Source organism: Crinia signifera, chromosome 2, assembly GCF_055691185.1.
Source record: "Crinia signifera chromosome 2, ASM5569118v1, whole genome shotgun sequence".
Lineage (NCBI taxonomy): Eukaryota > Metazoa > Chordata > Amphibia > Anura > Myobatrachidae > Crinia > Crinia signifera.
In genome coordinates, this window is record NC_139218.1 from 3,050,305 (window position 1) to 3,066,482 (window position 16,178).

The window sequence follows — 16,178 nt, forward strand, 5'->3', positions numbered from 1 at the left end:
CGCTCCCTGTCTGATGGAAGCCCTCCTCTGGCCCGCTCCCCGCCCGATGGAAGCCCTCCTTTGCCCCGCTCCTCGCCCGATGGAAGCCCTCCTCTGCCCCGCTCCCCGTCCGATGGAAGCCCGTCATCTGGCTCGCTCCCGCCCCATGGATGCCCGTTCTCTTCCCCGCCTGATGGAAGCCCGTCCTCTGTCCCGCTCCCCGCCCGATGGAAGCCTGTCCTCTGCCCCGCTCCCCGCCCCATGGATGCCCGTTCTCTTCCCCGCCTGATGGAAGCCCATCCTCTGGCCCGCTCCCCGCCCGATGGAAGCCCTCCTTTGCCCCGCTCCCCGCCCGATGGAAGCCCTCCTCTGTCCCGCTCCCCGCCCGATGGAAGCCCTCCTCTGTCCCGCTCCCCGCCCGATGGAAGCCTGTCCTCTGGCCCTCTCCCCGTCTGATGGAAGCCCTCCTCTGTCCCGCTCCCCGCCTGATGGAAGCCCGTCCTCTGTCCCACTCCCCGCCCGATGGAAGCCTGTCCTCTGGCCCGCTCCCCGTCTGATGGAAGCCCTCCTCTGGCCCTCTCCCCGTCTGATGGAAGCCCTCCTCTGGCCCTCTCCCCGTCCGATGGAAGCCCTCCTCTGGCCCTCTCCCCGTCTGATGGAAGCCTGTCCTCTGGCCCTCTCCCCGTCTGATGGAAGCCCTCCTCTGGCCCTCTCCCCGCCCGATGGAAGCCCTCCTTTGCCCCGCTCCCCGCCCGATGGAAGCCCTCCTCTGCCCCGCTCCCCGCCCCATGGATGCCCGTTCTCTTCCCCGCCTGATGGAAGCCTGTCCTCTGCCCTGCTCCCTGTCTGATGGAAGCCTGTCCTCTGCCCCGCTCCCTGTCTGATGGAAGCCTGTCCTCTGCCCCGCTCCCTGTCTGATGGAAGCCCTCCTCTGCCCCGCTCCCTGTCTAATAGAAGCCCTCCTCTGCCCCGCTCCCTGTCTGATGGAAGCCCTCCTCTGGCCCGCTCCCCGCCCGATGGAAGCCCTCCTTTGCCCCGCTCCCCGCCCGATGGAAGCCCTCCTCTGCCCCGCTCCCCGCCCCATGGATGCCCGTTCTCTTCCCCGCCTGATGGAAGCCGGTCCTCTGCCCTGCTCCCTGTCTGATGGAAGCCTGTCCTCTGCCCCGCTCCCTGTCTGATGGAAGCCTGTCCTCTGCCCCGCTCCCTGTCTGATGGAAGTCCTCCTCTGCCCCGCTCCCTGTCTGATGGAAGCCCTCCTCTGCCCCGCTCCCTGTCTGATGGAAGCCCTCCTCTGGCCCTCTCCCCGCCCGATGGAAGCCCTCCTTTGCCCCGCTCCCCGCCCGATGGAAGCCCTCCTCTGCCCCGCTCCCCGCCCCATGGATGCCCGTTCTCTTCCCCGCCTGATGGAAGCCTGTCCTCTGCCCCGCTCCCTGTCTGATGGAAGCCTGTCCTCTGCCCCGCTCCCTGTCTGATGGAAGCCCTCCTCTGCCCCGCTCCCTGTCTGATGGAAGCCCTCCTCTGGCCCGCTCCCCGTCCGATGGAAGCCCTCCTCTGCCCCGCTCCCCGTCCGATGGAAGCCCTCCTCTTCCCCGCTCCCCGCCCGATGGAAGCCCGTCATCTGGCCCGCTCCCCGCCCGATGGAAGCCCGTCATCTGGCCCGCTCCCTGTCTGATGGAAGCCCGTCCTCTGTCCCGCTCCCTGTCTGAAGGAAGCCCGTCCTCTGTCCCGCTCCCCGCCCCATGGAAGCCCTCCTCTGCCCCGCTCCCCGCCCGATAGAAGCCCTCCTCTGCCCCGCTCCCCGCCCGATGGAAGCCTGTCCTCTGCCCCGCTCCCCGCCCCATGGATGCCCGTTCTCTTCCCCGCCCGATGGAAGCCCTCCTCTGTCCCGCTCCCCGTCTGATGGAAGCCCTCCTCTGGCCCTCTCCCCGCCCGATGGAAGCCCTCCTCTGGCCCGCTCCCCGCCCCATGGATGCCCGTTCTCTTCCCCGCCTGATGGAAGCCTGTCCTCTGCCCCGCTCCCTGTCCGATGGAAGCCTGTCCTCTGCCCCGCTCCCCGTCCGATGGAAGCCTGTCCTCTGCCCCGCTCCCCGTCCGATGGAAGCCTGTCCTCTGCCCCGCTCCCCGTCCGATGGAAGCCTGTCCTCTGCCCCGCTCCCCGTCCGATGGAAGCCTGTCCTCTGCCCCGCTCCCCGTCCGATGGAAGCCTGTCCTCTGCCCCGCTCCCCGTCCGATGGAAGCCTGTCCTCTGCCCCGCTCCCCGTCCGATGGAAGCCTGTCCTCTGCCCCGCTCCCCGTCCGATGGAAGCCCTCCTCTGCCCCGCTCCCCGTCCGATGGAAGCCCATCCTCTGGCCCGCTCCCCGCCCGATGGAAGCCCTCCTTTGCCCCGCTCCCCGCCCGATGGAAGCCCATCCTCTGTCCCGCTCCCCGCCCGATGGAAGCCCATCCTCTGGCCCGCTCCCCGCCCGATGGAAGCCCTCCTCTGGCCCGCTCCCCGCCCGATGGAAGCCCTCCTTTGCCCGCTCCCCGCCCGATGGAAGCCCTCCTCTGTCCCGCTCCCCGCCCGATGGAAGCCCTCCTCTGTCCCGCTCCCCGCCTGATGGAAGCCCGTCCTCTGTCCCGCTCCCCGCCCGATGGGAGCCCGTCCTCTGTCCCGCTCCCCGCCCGATGGAAGCCCTCCTCTGGCCCGCTCCCCGCCCGATGGAAGCCCTCCTCTGCCCCGCTCCCCGCCCGATGGAAGCCCTCCTCTGTCCCGCTCCCCGCCCGATGGAAGCCCTCCTCTGTCCCGCTCCCCGCCTGATGGAAGCCCGTCCTCTGTCCCGCTCCCTGTCTGATGGAAGCCCTCCTCTGTCCCGCTCCCCGCCCGATGGAAGCCCGTCCTCTGCCCCGCCCGATGGAAGCCCGTCCTCTGCCCCGCCCGATGGAAGCCCGTCCTCTGCCCCGCCCGATGGAAGCCCGTCCTCTGCCCCGCCCGATGGAAGCCCGTCCTCTGCCCCGCCCGATGGAAGCCCGTCCTCTGCCCCGCCCGATGGAAGCCCGTCCTCTGCCCCGCCCAAAGGAAGCCCGTCCTCTGCCCCGCCCGATGGAAGCCCGTCCTCTGCCCCGCCCCATGGAAGCCCGTCCTCTGCCCCGCCCCATGGAAGCCCGTTCTCTTCCCCGCCTGATGGAAGCCCGTCCTCTGTCCCGCTCCCCGCCCGATGGAAGCCTGTCCTCTGCCCCGCTCCCCGCCCGATGGAAGCCCGTCCTCTTCCCCGCCCGATGGAAGCCTGTCCTCTGGCCCGCTCCCTGTCTGATGGAAGCCCTCCTCTGGCCCGCTCCCTGTCTGATGGAAGCCCTCCTCTGGCCCGCTCCCCGCCCGATGGAAGCCCTCCTTTGCCCCGCTCCCCGCCCGATGGAAGCCCTCCTCTGCCCCGCTCCCCGTCCGATGGAAGCCCGTCATCTGGCTCGCTCCCCGCCCCATGGATGCCCGTTCTCTTCCCCGCCTGATGGAAGCCCGTCCTCTGTCCCGCTCCCCGCCCGATGGAAGCCTGTCCTCTGCCCCGCTCCCCGCCCCATGGATGCCCGTTCTCTTCCCCGCCTGATGGAAGCCCATCCTCTGGCCCGCTCCCCGCCCGATGGAAGCCCTCCTTTGCCCCGCTCCCCGCCCGATGGAAGCCCTCCTCTGTCCCGCTCCCCGCCCGATGGAAGCCTGTCCTCTGGCCCGCTCCCCGTCTGATGGAAGCCCTCCTCTGCCCCGCTCCCCGTCTGATGGAAGCCCTCCTCTGGCCCTCTCCCCGTCTGATGGAAGCCCTCCTCTGGCCCTCTCCCCGTCTGATGGAAGCCCTCCTCTGTCCCGCTCCCCGCCTGATGGAAGCCCGTCCTCTGTCCCGCTCCCCGCCTGATGGAAGCCCGTCCTCTGGCCCGCTCCCCGCCCGATGGAAGCCCGTCCTCTGGCCCGCTCCCCGTCTGATGGAAGCCCTCCTCTGGCCCTCTCCCCGTCTGATGGAAGCCCTCCTCTGGCCCTCTCCCCGTCCGATGGAAGCCCTCCTCTGGCCCTCTCCCCGCCCGATGGAAGCCCTCCTCTGCCCCGCTCCCCGTCTGATGGAAGCCCTCCTCTGGCCCTCTCCCCGTCTGATGGAAGCCTGTCCTCTGGCCCTCTCCCCGTCTGATGGAAGCCTGTCCTCTGGCCCTCTCCCCGTCTGATGGAAGCCTGTCCTCTGGCCCTCTCCCCGTCTGATGGAAGCCCTCCTCTGGCCCTCTCCCCGCCCGATGGAAGCCCTCCTTTGCCCCGCTCCCCGCCCGATGGAAGCCCTCCTCTGCCCCGCTCCCCGCCCCATGGATTCCCGTTCTCTTCCCCGCCTGATGGAAGCCTGTCCTCTGCCCCGCTCCCTGTCTGATGGAAGCCTGTCCTCTGCCCCGCTCCCTGTCTGATGGAAGCCCTCCTCTGCCCCGCTCCCTGTCTGATGGAAGCCCTCCTCTGCCCCGCTCCCTGTCTGATGGAAGCCCTCCTCTGGCCCGCTCCCCGTCCGATGGAAGCCCTCCTCTGCCCCGCTCCCCGTCCGATGGAAGCCCTCCTCTTCCCCGCTCCCCGCCCGATGGAAGCCCGTCATCTGGCCCGCTCCCTGCCCCTTGGATGCCCGTTCTCTTCCCCGCCTGATGGAAGCCCATCCTCTGGCCCGCTCCCTGTCTGATGGAAGCCCGTCCTCTGTCCCGCTCCCTGTCTGAAGGAAGCCCGTCCTCTGTCCCGCTCCCCGCCCCATGGAAGCCCTCTGCCCCGCTCCCCGCCCGATGGAAGCCCTCCTCTGCCCCGCTCCCCGCCCGATGGAAGCCTGTCCTCTGCCCCGCTCCCCGCCCCATGGATGCCCGTTCTCTTCCCCGCCCGATGGAAGCGCTCCTCTGTCCCGCTCCCCGTCTGATGGAAGCCCTCCTCTGGCCCTCTCCCCGTCTGATGGAAGCCCTCCTCTGGCCCTCTCCCCTTCTGATGGAAGCCCTCCTCTGGCCCTCTCCCCGCCCGATGGAAGCCCTCCTCTGCCCCGCTCCCCGCCCGATGGAAGCCCTCCTCTGGCCCGCTCCCCGCCCCATGGATGCCCGTTCTCTTCCCTGCCTGATGGAAGCCTGTCCTCTGCCCCGCTCCCTGTCCGATGGAAGCCTGTCCTCTGCCCCGCTCCCCGTCCGATGGAAGCCTGTCCTCTGCCCCGCTCCCCGTCCGATGGAAGCCCTCCTCTGCCCGCTCCCCGTCCGATGGAAGCCCGTCATCTGGCTCGCTCCCCGCCCCTTGGATGCCCGTTCTCTTCCCCGCCTGATGGAAGCCCGTCCTCTGTCCCGCTCCCTGTCTGATGGAAGCCCGTCCTCTGTCCCGCTCCCCGCCCGATGGAAGCCCTCCTCTGCCCCGCTCCCTGCCCGATGGAAGCCCTCCTCTGCCCCGCTCCCCGCCCGATGGAAGCCTGTCCTCTGCCCCGCTCCCCGCCCCATGGATGCCCGTTCTCTTCCCCGCCTGATGGAAGCCCGTTCTCTGGCCCGCTCCCCGTCTGATGGAAGCCCTCCTCTGCCCCGCTCCCCGCCCGATGGAAGCCCTCCTCTGCCCCGCTCCCCGACCCATGGATGCCCGTTCTCTTCCCCGCCTGATGGAAGCCCATCCTCTGCCCCGCCCGATGGAAGCCTGTCCTCTGCCCCGCTCCCCGCCCCATGGATGCCCGTTCTCTTCCCCGCCTGATGGAAGCCCATCCTCTGGCCCGCTCCCTGTCTGATGGAAGCCCTCCTCTGGCCCGCTCCCTGTCTGATGGAAGCCCTCCTCTGGCCCACTCCCCGCCCGATGGAAGCCCTCCTCTGCCCCGCTCCCCGTCCGATGGAAGCCCGTCATCTGGCTCGCTCCCCGCCCGATGGATGCCCGTTCTCTTCCCCGCCTGATGGAAGCCCGTCCTCTGTCCCGCTCCCCGCCCGATGGATGCCCGTTCTCTTCCCCGCCTGATGGAAGCCTGTCCTCTGCCCCGCTCCCCGCCCCATGGATGCCCGTTCTCTTCCCCGCCTGATGGAAGCCCATCCTCTGGCCCGCTCCCCGCCCGATGGAAGCCCTCCTCTGGCCCGCTCCCCGCCCGATGGAAGCCTCCTCTGTCCCGCTCCCCGCCTGATGGAAGCCCTCCTCTGTCCCGCTCCCCGCCTGATGGAAGCCCGTCCTCTGTCCCGCTCCCCGCCTGATGGAAGCCCGTCCTCTGTCCCGCTCCCCGCCCGATGGAACCCATCCTCTGCCCCTCCTGATGGAAGCTCGTCCTCTGCCCCGCCCGATGGAAGCCCGTCCTCTGCCCCGCCCGATGGAAGCCCGTCCTCTGCCCCGCCCGATGGAAGCCCGTCCTCTGCCCCGCCCGATGGAAGCCCGTCCTCTGCCCCGCCCGATGGAAGCCCGTCCTCTGCCCCGCCCGATGGAAGCCCGTCCTCTGCCCCGCCCGATGGAAGCCCGTCCTCTGCCCCGCCCGATGGAAGCCCCTCCTCTGCCCCGCCCGATGGAAGCCCGTCCTCTGCCCCGCCCCATGGAAGCCCATTCTCTTCCCCGCCCGATGGAAGCCCGTCCTCTGTCCCGCTCCCCGCCCGATGGAAGCCTGTCCTCTGCCCCGCTCCCCGCCCGATGGAAGCCTGTCCTCTGGCCCGCTCCCCGCCCGATGGAAGCCTGTCCTCTGGCCCGCTCCCTGTCTGATGGAAGCCCTCCTCTGGCCCGCTCCCTGTCTGATGGAAGCCCTCCTCTGGCCCGCTCCCTGTCTGATGGAAGCCCTCCTCTGGCCCGCTCCCTGTCTGATGGAAGCCCTCCTCTGGCCCGCTCCCCGCCCGATGGAAGCCCTCCTTTGCCCCGCTCCCCGCCCGATGGAAGCCCTCCTCTGCCCCGCTCCCCGTCCGATGGAAGCCCGTCATCTGGCTCGCTCCCCGCCCCATGGATGCCCGTTCTCTTCCCCGCCTGATGGAAGCCCGTCCTCTGTCCCGCTCCCCGCCCGATGGAAGCCTGTCCTCTGCCCCGCTCCCCGCCCCATGGATGCCCGTTCTCTTCCCCGCCCGATGGAAGCCCATCCTCTGGCCCGCTCCCCGCCCGATGGAAGCCCTCCTTTGCCCCGCTCCCCGCCCGATGGAAGCCCTCCTTTGCCCCGCTCCCCGCCCGATGGAAGCCCTCCTCTGTCCCGCTCCCCGCTCGATGGAAGCCTGTCCTCTGCCCCGCTCCCCGCCCCATGGATGCCCGTTCTCTTCCCCGCCCGATGGAAGCCCATCCTCTGGCCCGCTCCCCGCCCGATGGAAGCCCTCCTTTGCCCCGCTCCCCGCCCGATGGAAGCCCTCCTTTGCCCCGCTCCCCGCCCGATGGAAGCCCTCCTCTGTCCCGCTCCCTGCCCGATGGAAGCCCGTCCTCTTCCCCGCCCGATGGAAGCCTGTCCTCTGGCCCGCTCCCTGTCTGATGGAAGCCCTCCTCTGGCCCGCTCCCTGTCTGATGGAAGCCCTCCTCTGGCCCGCTCCCTGTCTGATGGAAGCCCTCCTCTGGCCCGCTCCCTGTCTGATGGAAGCCCTCCTCTGGCCCGCTCCCTGTCTGATGGAAGCCCTCCTCTGGCCCGCTCCCTGTCTGATGGAAGCCCTCCTCTGGCCCGCTCCCCGCCCGATGGAAGCCCTCCTTTGCCCCGCTCCCCGCCCGATGGAAGCCCTCCTCTGCCCCGCTCCCCGTCCGATGGAAGCCCGTCATCTGGCTCGCTCCCCGCCCCATGGATGCCTGTTCTCTTCCCCGCCTGATGGAAGCCCGTCCTCTGTCCCGCTCCCCGCCCGATGGAAGCCTGTCCTCTGCCCCGCTCCCCGCCCGATGGAAGCCTGTCCTCTGCCCCGCTCCCCGCCCCATGGATGCCCGTTCTCTTCCCCGCCCGATGGAAGCCCATCCTCTGGCCCGCTCCCCGCCCGATGGAAGCCCTCCTTTGCCCCGCTCCCCGCCCGATGGAAGCCCTCCTCTGTCCCGCTCCCCGCTCGATGGAAGCCTGTCCTCTGCCCCGCTCCCCGCCCGATGGAAGCCCGTCCTCTTCCCCGCCCGATGGAAGCCTGTCCTCTGGCCCGCTCCCTGTCTGATGGAAGCCCTCCTCTGGCCCGCTCCCTGTCTGATGGAAGCCCTCCTCTGGCCCGCTCCCTGTCTGATGGAAGCCCTCCTCTGGCCCGCTCCCTGTCTGATGGAAGCCCTCCTTTGCCCCGCTCCCCGCCCGATGGAAGCCCTCCTCTGCCCGCTCCCCGCCCGATGGAAGCCCTCCTCTGCCCCGCTCCCCGTCCGATGGAAGCCCGTCATCTGGCTCACTCCCCGCCCCATGGATGCCCGTTCTCTTCCCCGCCTGATGGAAGCCCGTCCTCTGTCCCGCTCCCCGCCCGATGGAAGCCTGTCCTCTGCCCCGCTCCCCGCCCCATGGATGCCCGTTCTCTTCCCCGCCTGATGGAAGCCCATCCTCTGGCCCGCTCCCCGCCCGATGGAAGCCCTCCTTTGCCCCGCTCCCCGCCCGATGGAAGCCCTCCTTTGCCCCGCTCCCCGCCCGATGGAAGCCCTCCTCTGTCCCGCTCCCCGCCCGATGGAAGCCTGTCCTCTGGTCCGCTCCCCGTCTGATGGAAGCCCTCCTCTGGCCCTCTCCCCGTCTGATGGAAGCCCTCCTCTGGCCCTCTCCCCGTCTGATGGAAGCCCTCCTCTGTCCCCCTCCCCGCCTGATGGAAGCCCGTCCTCTGTCCCGCTCCCCGCCCGATGGAAGCCTGTCCTCTGGCCCGCTCCCCGTCTGATGGAAGCCGTCCTCTGGCCCGCTCCCCGTCTGATGGAAGCCCTCCTCTGGCCCTCTCCCCGTCCGATGGAAGCCCTCCTCTGGCCCTCTCCCCGCCCGATGGAAGCCCTCCTCTGCCCCGCTCCCCGTCTGATGGAAGCCCTCCTCTGGCCCTCTCCCCGTCTGATGGAAGCCTGTCCTCTGGCCCTCTCCCCGTCTGATGGAAGCCCTCCTCTGGCCCTCTCCCCGCCCGATGGAAGCCCTCCTTTGCCCCGCTCCCCGCCCGATGGAAGCCCTCCTCTGCCCCGCTCCCCGCCCCATGGATGCCCGTTCTCTTCCCCGCCTGATGGAAGCCTGTCCTCTGCCCCGCTCCCTGTCTGATGGAAGCCCTCCTCTGCCCCGCTCCCTGTCTGATGGAAGCCCGTCCTCTGTCCCGCTCCCTGTCTGATGGAAGCCCGTCCTCTGTCCCGCTCCCCGCCCCATGGAAGCCCTCCTCTGCCCCGCTCCCCGCCCGATGGAAGCCCTCCTCTGCCCCGCTCCCCGCCCGATGGAAGCCTGTCCTCTGCCCCGCTCCCCGCCCCATGGATGCCCGTTCTCTTCCCCGCCCGATGGAAGACCTCCTCTGTCCCGCTCCCCGTCTGATGGAAGCCCTCCTCTGGCCCTCTCCCCGTCTGATGGAAGCCCTCCTCTGGCCCTCTCCCCGCCCGATGGAAGCCCTCCTCTGGCCCTCTCCCCGCCCGATGGAAGCCCTCCTCTGCCCCGCTCCCCGCCCGATGGAAGCCCTCCTCTGGCCCGCTCCCCGCCCCATGGATGCCCGTTCTCTTCCCCGCCTGATGGAAGCCTGTCCTCTGCCCCGCTCCCTGTCCGATGGAAGCCTGTCCTCTGCCCCGCTCCCCGTCCGATGGAAGCCTGTCCTCTGCCCCGCTCCCCGTCCGATGGAAGCCCTCCTCTGCCCCGCTCCCCGTCCGATGGAAGCCCGTCATCTGGCTCGCTCCCCGCCCCTTGGATGCCCGTTCTCTTCCCCGCCTGATGGAAGCCCGTCCTCTGTCCCGCTCCCTGTCTGATGGAAGCCCGTCCTCTGTCCCGCTCCCCGCCCCATGGAAGCCAGTCCTCTTCCCCGCCCCATGGAAGGCCGTCCTCTGCCCCGCTCCCCGCCCCATGGAAGCCCATCCGTTGCCCCGCCCCATGGAAGCCAGTCCTCTGCTCCCCGCCCCATGGAAGGCCGTTCTCTTCCCCGCCTGATGGAAGCCCTCCTCTGTCCCGCTCCCCGCCCGATGGAAGCCCTCCTCTGCCCCGCTCCCCGCCCGATGGAAGCCTGTCCTCTGCCCCACTCCCCGCCCCATGGATGCCCGTTCTCTTCCCCGCCCGATGGAAGCCCTCCTCTGCCCCGCTCCCTGTCCGATGGAAGCCTGTCCTCTGCCCCGCTCCCCGTCTGATGGAAGCCTGTCCTCTGCCCCGCTACCCGTCCGATGGAAGCCTGTCCTCTGCCCCGCTCCCTGTCCGATGGAAGCCCTCCTCTGCCCCGCTCCCCGTCCGATGGAAGCCCTCCTCTGCCCCGCTCCCCGTCCGATGGAAGCCCGTCATCTGGCTCGCTCCCCGCCCCTTGGATGCCCGTTCTCTTCCCCGCCTGATGGAAGCCCGTCCTCTGTCCCGCTCCCTGTCTGATGGAAGCCCGTCCTCTGTCCCGCTCCCTGTCTGATGGAAGCCAGTCCTCTTCCCCGCCCCATGGAAGGCCGTCCTCTGCCCCGCTCCCCGCCCCATGGAAGCCCATCCGTTGCCCCGCCCCATGGAAGCCAGTCCTCTGCTCCCCGCCCCATGGAAGGCCGTCCTCTGTCCCGCTCCTCGCCCGATGGAAGCCCTCCTCTGCCCCGCTCCCCGCCCGATGGAAGCCCGTCATCTGGCCCGCTCCCCGCCCCTTGGATGCCCGTTCTCTTCCCCGCCTGATGGATGCCTGTCCTCTGCCCCGCTCCCCGCCAGATGGAAGCCCGTCATCTGGCCTGCTCCCCGCCCCTTGGATGCCCGTTCTCTTCCCCGCCTGATTGAAGCCCGTCCTCTGGCCCGCTCCCTGTCTGATGGAAGCCTGTCCTCTGCCCCGCTCCCCGTCCGATGGAAGCCCTCCTCTGCCCCGCTCCCCGTCCGATGGAAGCCACTCCTCTGCCCCGCTTCCCGCCCCTTGGATGCCCGTTCTCTTCCCCGCCTGATGGAAGCCTGTCCTCTGTCCCGCTCCCCGCCCCATGGAAGCCAGTCCTCTTCCCCGCCCCATGGAAGGCCGTCCTCTGCCCCGCTCCCCGCCCCATGGAAGCCCATCCGTTGCCCCGCCCCATGGAAGCCAGTCCTCTGCTCCCCGCCCCATGGAAGGCCGTCCTCTGTCCCGCTCCTCACCCGATGGAAGCCCTCCTCTGCCCCGCTCCCCGCCCGATGGAAGCCCGTCATCTGGCCCGCTCCCCGCCCCTTGGATGCCCGTTCTCTCCCCCGCCTGATGGATGCCTGTCCTCTGCCCCGCTCCCCGCCCGATGGAAGCCCGTCATCTGGCCCGCTCCCCGCCCCTTGGATGCCCGTTCTCTTCCCCGCCTGATTGAAGCCCGTCCTCTGGCCCGCTCCCTGTCTGATGGAAGCCTGTCCTCTGCCCCGCTCCCCGTCCGATGGAAGCCACTCCTCTGCCCCGCTCCCCGTCCGATGGAAGCCACTCCTCTGCCCCGCTCCCCGCCCCTTGGATGCCCGTTCTCTTCCCCGCCTGATGGAAGCCGTCCTCTGTCCCCGCTCCCCCGCCCCATGGAAGCCAGTCCTCTTCCCCGCCCCATGGAAGGCCGTCCTCTGCCCCGCTCCCCACCCCATGGAAGCCCCATCCGTTGCCCCGCCCCATGGAAGCCAGTCCTCTTCCCCGCCCCATGGAAGGCCGTTCTCTGCCCCGCTTCCCGCCCCATGGAAGCCCGTCCTCTGCTCCCCGCCCCATGGAAGCCCGTCCTCTACCCCGCTCCCTTTCTGATGTCTTGTCTTGCAGGTCTGGCTCTGGATGTAGCGTTCTCCCTGCTGAATGCTCTGTCTCCATCGTTCGCTCTCTTCCTCAGCACCCGCTTCCTGGTGGGAGTCCTGAATGGCGGGATGTCTCTGGTGGCATTTGTGTTGCTTAATGAATACATCGGCGCCACCTACTGGGCACTAGCCGGTAATGCCACCTGTGTTCTGTACTGTGTGTCTCCAGCAATAGTTCTATCTATCTATCTATCTATCCACATATGGCACTGGCTGATGTGTCCCCGCTGCAGGGTGCCCCCCCTCCCCTCCAACCTGTGTCACCTACCTCAGTACAGGACACCCCCCTCCTCGTGTCACTTAGGCACGTACAGGAGGGCCCCCTATCTCTCTATCTTGTGCCGCTGGCTGTCGGCATCACTGTGTCGTCTCTTCCTGCTCAGGGTCGCTGGGCAGTATGTTCTTCGCTCTGGGAATTGCGCAGTTTGCCCTGATTGGATACTTTGTGCGTTCCTGGCGGGTCCTCGCTGTGGTGGTGAACATCCAGGGACTGGCGGTGTTCCTCCTGTCGCTGTGAGTACCCCAAACCCCCCCCCCCCATGGTCCGATGCCTCCCCTGTATATGATCAGCAGTGTATGTTCTCCTGGTTCTAGGAGTATACCGGAGTCCCCCCGCTGGCTGCACGCCAGGGGCCGGATCCACCAAGCGCAGGAAACGCTGATGTTCATTGGACGCTGGAACTGTGCGAAGCCCAAACCTTTCTCCCTCACCCCCCAGCAAAAGAGCTCCGCCCACAAATCTAATATCTTCACCATATGCCGTCACGCAGCGCTGCGCCAGCGTACGCTGGTCATGATGTATATATGGTAAGCCAGTACATACGTGTCAGGGGCGATCTGTGCATGTAACCATACGTGTGAGCGCGTGTCCTGTGTTTCCCAGGTTTGTCTGCAGTCTGGTGTATTATGGCCTCACGCTGAGTACGGCGGAATTCGGCGGCAACGTCTACCTGAACCTGGCGCTGTCTGGTCTGGCCGAGGTCCCGGCATCGCCCCTCTGCATGCTCCTTATGAACCGCAAAAGGTGATTGTTCTATAATATATACCCGGCTCCGATTGTGGTACGGTACCCAGGCTTGTGCCCGGCAGGTAATGCCATCAGTATTTATTCTTCAGGATACTTCAGGGGCCACAGGGCTAACGCTGGGTAGTGAGCGGGAGAGCAACCATTCCAGCACTGGAAGGGTTAAACATCTCTGCTGCTCCCAGCCAGGCTCCTCCCCGCCTCCATGCCTGGCTCCTCCCCGCCTCCATGCCTGGCTCCTCCCCGCCTCCATGCCTGGCTCCTCCCCGCCTCCATGCCTGGCTCCTCCCCTCATTTACCCCGCCTCTGTGCCAGGCTCCTCCCCTCCTCTACCCCTACCCCAAAAGGAGCCCGTCCCTGCGAAGCCCTGACCCGGAAGCCCCCCCCCGGCTTGCGCATGCGCGGTTATTCGCTGACCCCCGCCGACCCCTCTTATCGCGATGTGTAGCCATCTCAGAATGGCGATAGCCCAGGGGTGCGAAGCTGGGCTGCCCGATGTTGATACATAGAAACCTATGGGGGATGCGGCAGGCGGCGCTGCAGGGGGGATCGCAGCAGGTCTCCCTTTGATACATTTTAGGAGATACTTAATATTTGCGGCTAAAGCCCGAAACCGTGTGTTTTCGGGGATTTAGCTGCAAATATGGTTTGATAAATGGGCCCCTTACTAGATACCCTCTCGGTATCCTCTATACCCTTCCTGGATGGTTTGCCACCCTTTACCCCCTTCCTCAGGAGGACAGGGCCCGCTGGGAAACAGCCCCCAGGGTGGACGCACATGTTGCTAAGATTCTCTACTCTCCCTATTCCAACCTCGTTCCTTAAGGACTCCACTGATCAGAAGTTGGAGAACTTCCTAAAGCTGATATATACATTGTCCAGGCGGTGGCTCCGCCTACCCTGGATTCTGCTTGGGTGGAACGGACTACCGCCCTGGCAGATACTGATGCGGAGGGGGGGGGGGGGGGTAGTGCAGCTGACCTGTTGCCCGCTATTGGTATCATGCACCAAGACACAGGAAAGAGGTTCTACAGCGCTAGGTATGACTGAATAATACACACAACCACATGGAAAACCTTAATACACACATAGAATACAAACAGTATATCAGGGAATTGTCATCAATATATAACTGAGCGATTGGTGATCACAGCTGTTATTGGTAATCTAATCATTGTTCGTATGAACGCTCCATGAGATAGGAAAGTGCAGATCACAGCGTCAGGTTCTTATAATCACCCAGTTTAGAGGCCGCAGGATGGTTTTAATTCCTTGTAAATCTGTGTAGGAGGAATAGTCCCAGAAAATGACCCAGTGGGATCCTGAAGAAGACGCGTGAACACGGTGAAACGCATTGAGCCACAGAGCCGTACATGCACCTGACCAGGCTGCAGCTTATTCCGGAGCAGTTTATTTCAATCTTCCATTAGGATCCTACCAGCCTCGGCCATTCTGCAGCCACACAAGGTATACAGATACCACACCGACTGCCTGCGCACAGGTTTACAGATACCACCGACTGCCTGCACACAGGCCAGTATTCAGTGCTCCAGATTCACCATCGGGCTGTTTTTACTCCTTGCGGTGAATCTTTCTCGCTGAAAATATGATTCCCCCTATTCAATGTTTATCGAAAGCGACAAGTGAGTGCGGCCAGTTCTCCATTTCATGCTCGCTGCAATTCGCTGGTGTATTTCACTGGGGTTTACACTGGGATTTGCCGGGATTCAATGTTAGGATGGCAAATTGCTTTCTCCCTGATTTTGCCATGATTCACAGTTTTGCGTTCCACATCTTTTTTAGGTGAACTGGAAAGTGATCTTTCAAAATAGGTTTTTTTTTTTTTTTGTCAAAAAAATCAGATTTTTTTGTCTGTGAAGGGACCTGCTATTTGTATACATGTGCTTGAAGCACATTAATACGTATTTCATTTTTATTTACACATTCACTAGCAGGGGGCCGGGAGCCGCTCATTAGATATTCATATATTCACTTCACACTGGTCCCGGCTTATTACGAGCGGGACCAGTGAAGTGGCTCCCTCCCCTGCCAGCTCTCCCAGGGGGGCAGCTTCTGCTGCCTGTGACCCCGGGAGCCCTCCTTCTCCCCCCTGCCTGCCACCATCCCCCGGCTCCCTCCCCTGCCAGCTCTCCCAGGGGGGCAGCTTCTGCTGCCTGTGACCCCGGGAGCCCTCCTTCTCCCCCCTGCCTGCCACCATCCCCCGGCTCCCTCCCCTGCCAGCTCTCCCAGGGGGGCAGCTTCTGCTGCCTGTGACCCCGGGAGCCCTCCTTCTCCCCCCTGCCTGCCACCATCCCCCGGCTCCCTCCCCTGCCAGCTCTCCCAGGGGGGGCAGCTTCTGCTGCCTGTGACCCCGGGAGCCCTCCTTCTCCCCCCTGCCTGCCACCGTCCCCCGGCTCCCTCCCCTGCCAGCTCTCCCAGGGGGGCAGCTTCTGCTGCCTGTGACCCCGGGAGCCCTCCTTCTCCCCCCTGCCTGCCACCATCCCCCGGCTCCCTCCCCTGCCAGCTCTCCCAGGGGGGCAGCTTCTGCTGCCTGTGACCCCGGGAGCCCTCCTTCTCCCCCCTGCCTGCCACCATCCCCCGGCTCCCTCCCCTGCCAGCTCTCCCAGGGGGGCAGCTTCTGCTGCCTGTGACCCCAGGAGCCCTCCTTCTCCCCCCTGCCTGCCACTGTCCCCCGGCTCCCTCCCCTGCCAGCTCTCCCAGGGGGGCAGCTTCTGCTGCCTGTGACCCCGGGGCCCTCCCCTGCCAGCTCTCCCAGGGGGGCAGCTTCTGCTGCCTGTGACCCCGGGAGCCCTCCTTCTCCCCCCACAAATTCTGAGGCCCTGCCTGCCACCGTCCCCCGGCTCCCTGCGGCGTTGAATAGGGTGAGAGGGAGGGCTGGCAGCCAATGCTCCAGCCCTCTGGAACCCTGCGAATGTGCAGCGAATCCTAAACCGGATTTCCTGCACATGGAGAAAAAACGCATGAATGCTCCCCTTTGCCTCTGAGTAAATCAGGATCCCACTGGGTCATTTTCCGGGACTCTTCCTCCTCCTGCGGCCTCTAAACTGGGAGATTATAAGAACCTGACGCTGTGATCTGCACTTTCCTATCTCATGGAGCGGTCACACGAACAATGATTGGTTAGATTACCAATAACAGCTGTGATCACCAATCGCTCAGTTATATATAGATGACAATTCCCTGATATACTGTTTGTATTCTATGTATGTACTAAGGTTTTCCATACCTAGCGCTGTAGAACCTCTCCTGCGTCTATATACAGTTTTGGGAGATTTACACCCTCCCTATACAGCAGCTATAGCTATACTTGTGGTTCCTACCCTCTTTCTAAGCCGTCAGACTCTGGATTCCTGCGAATGGGCCCTCTATCCGGAGGTGTTCCGGATGTTTGGGCAGACCC

The 16,178-nt window shown here is 66.1% G+C and overlaps 1 protein-coding gene across 4 annotated transcripts in view; it reads left to right on the forward strand.

The window, feature by feature from the left end:
• The window catches only part of SLC22A15 (solute carrier family 22 member 15), a 56,454-nt gene that overhangs the window by 23,087 nt on the left and 17,189 nt on the right, over positions 1-16,178 (forward strand). For all 4 annotated transcript variants that reach the window (XM_083171451.1, XM_083171455.1, XM_083171453.1 and 1 more), the window contains 4 exons: positions 11,702-11,866; positions 12,117-12,246; positions 12,328-12,540; positions 12,617-12,757. In XM_083171451.1, the coding sequence (XP_083027577.1) occupies positions 11,702-11,866; positions 12,117-12,246; positions 12,328-12,540; positions 12,617-12,757 (649 nt within the window). The remainder of the gene's footprint in view (positions 1-11,701; positions 11,867-12,116; positions 12,247-12,327; positions 12,541-12,616; positions 12,758-16,178) is intronic.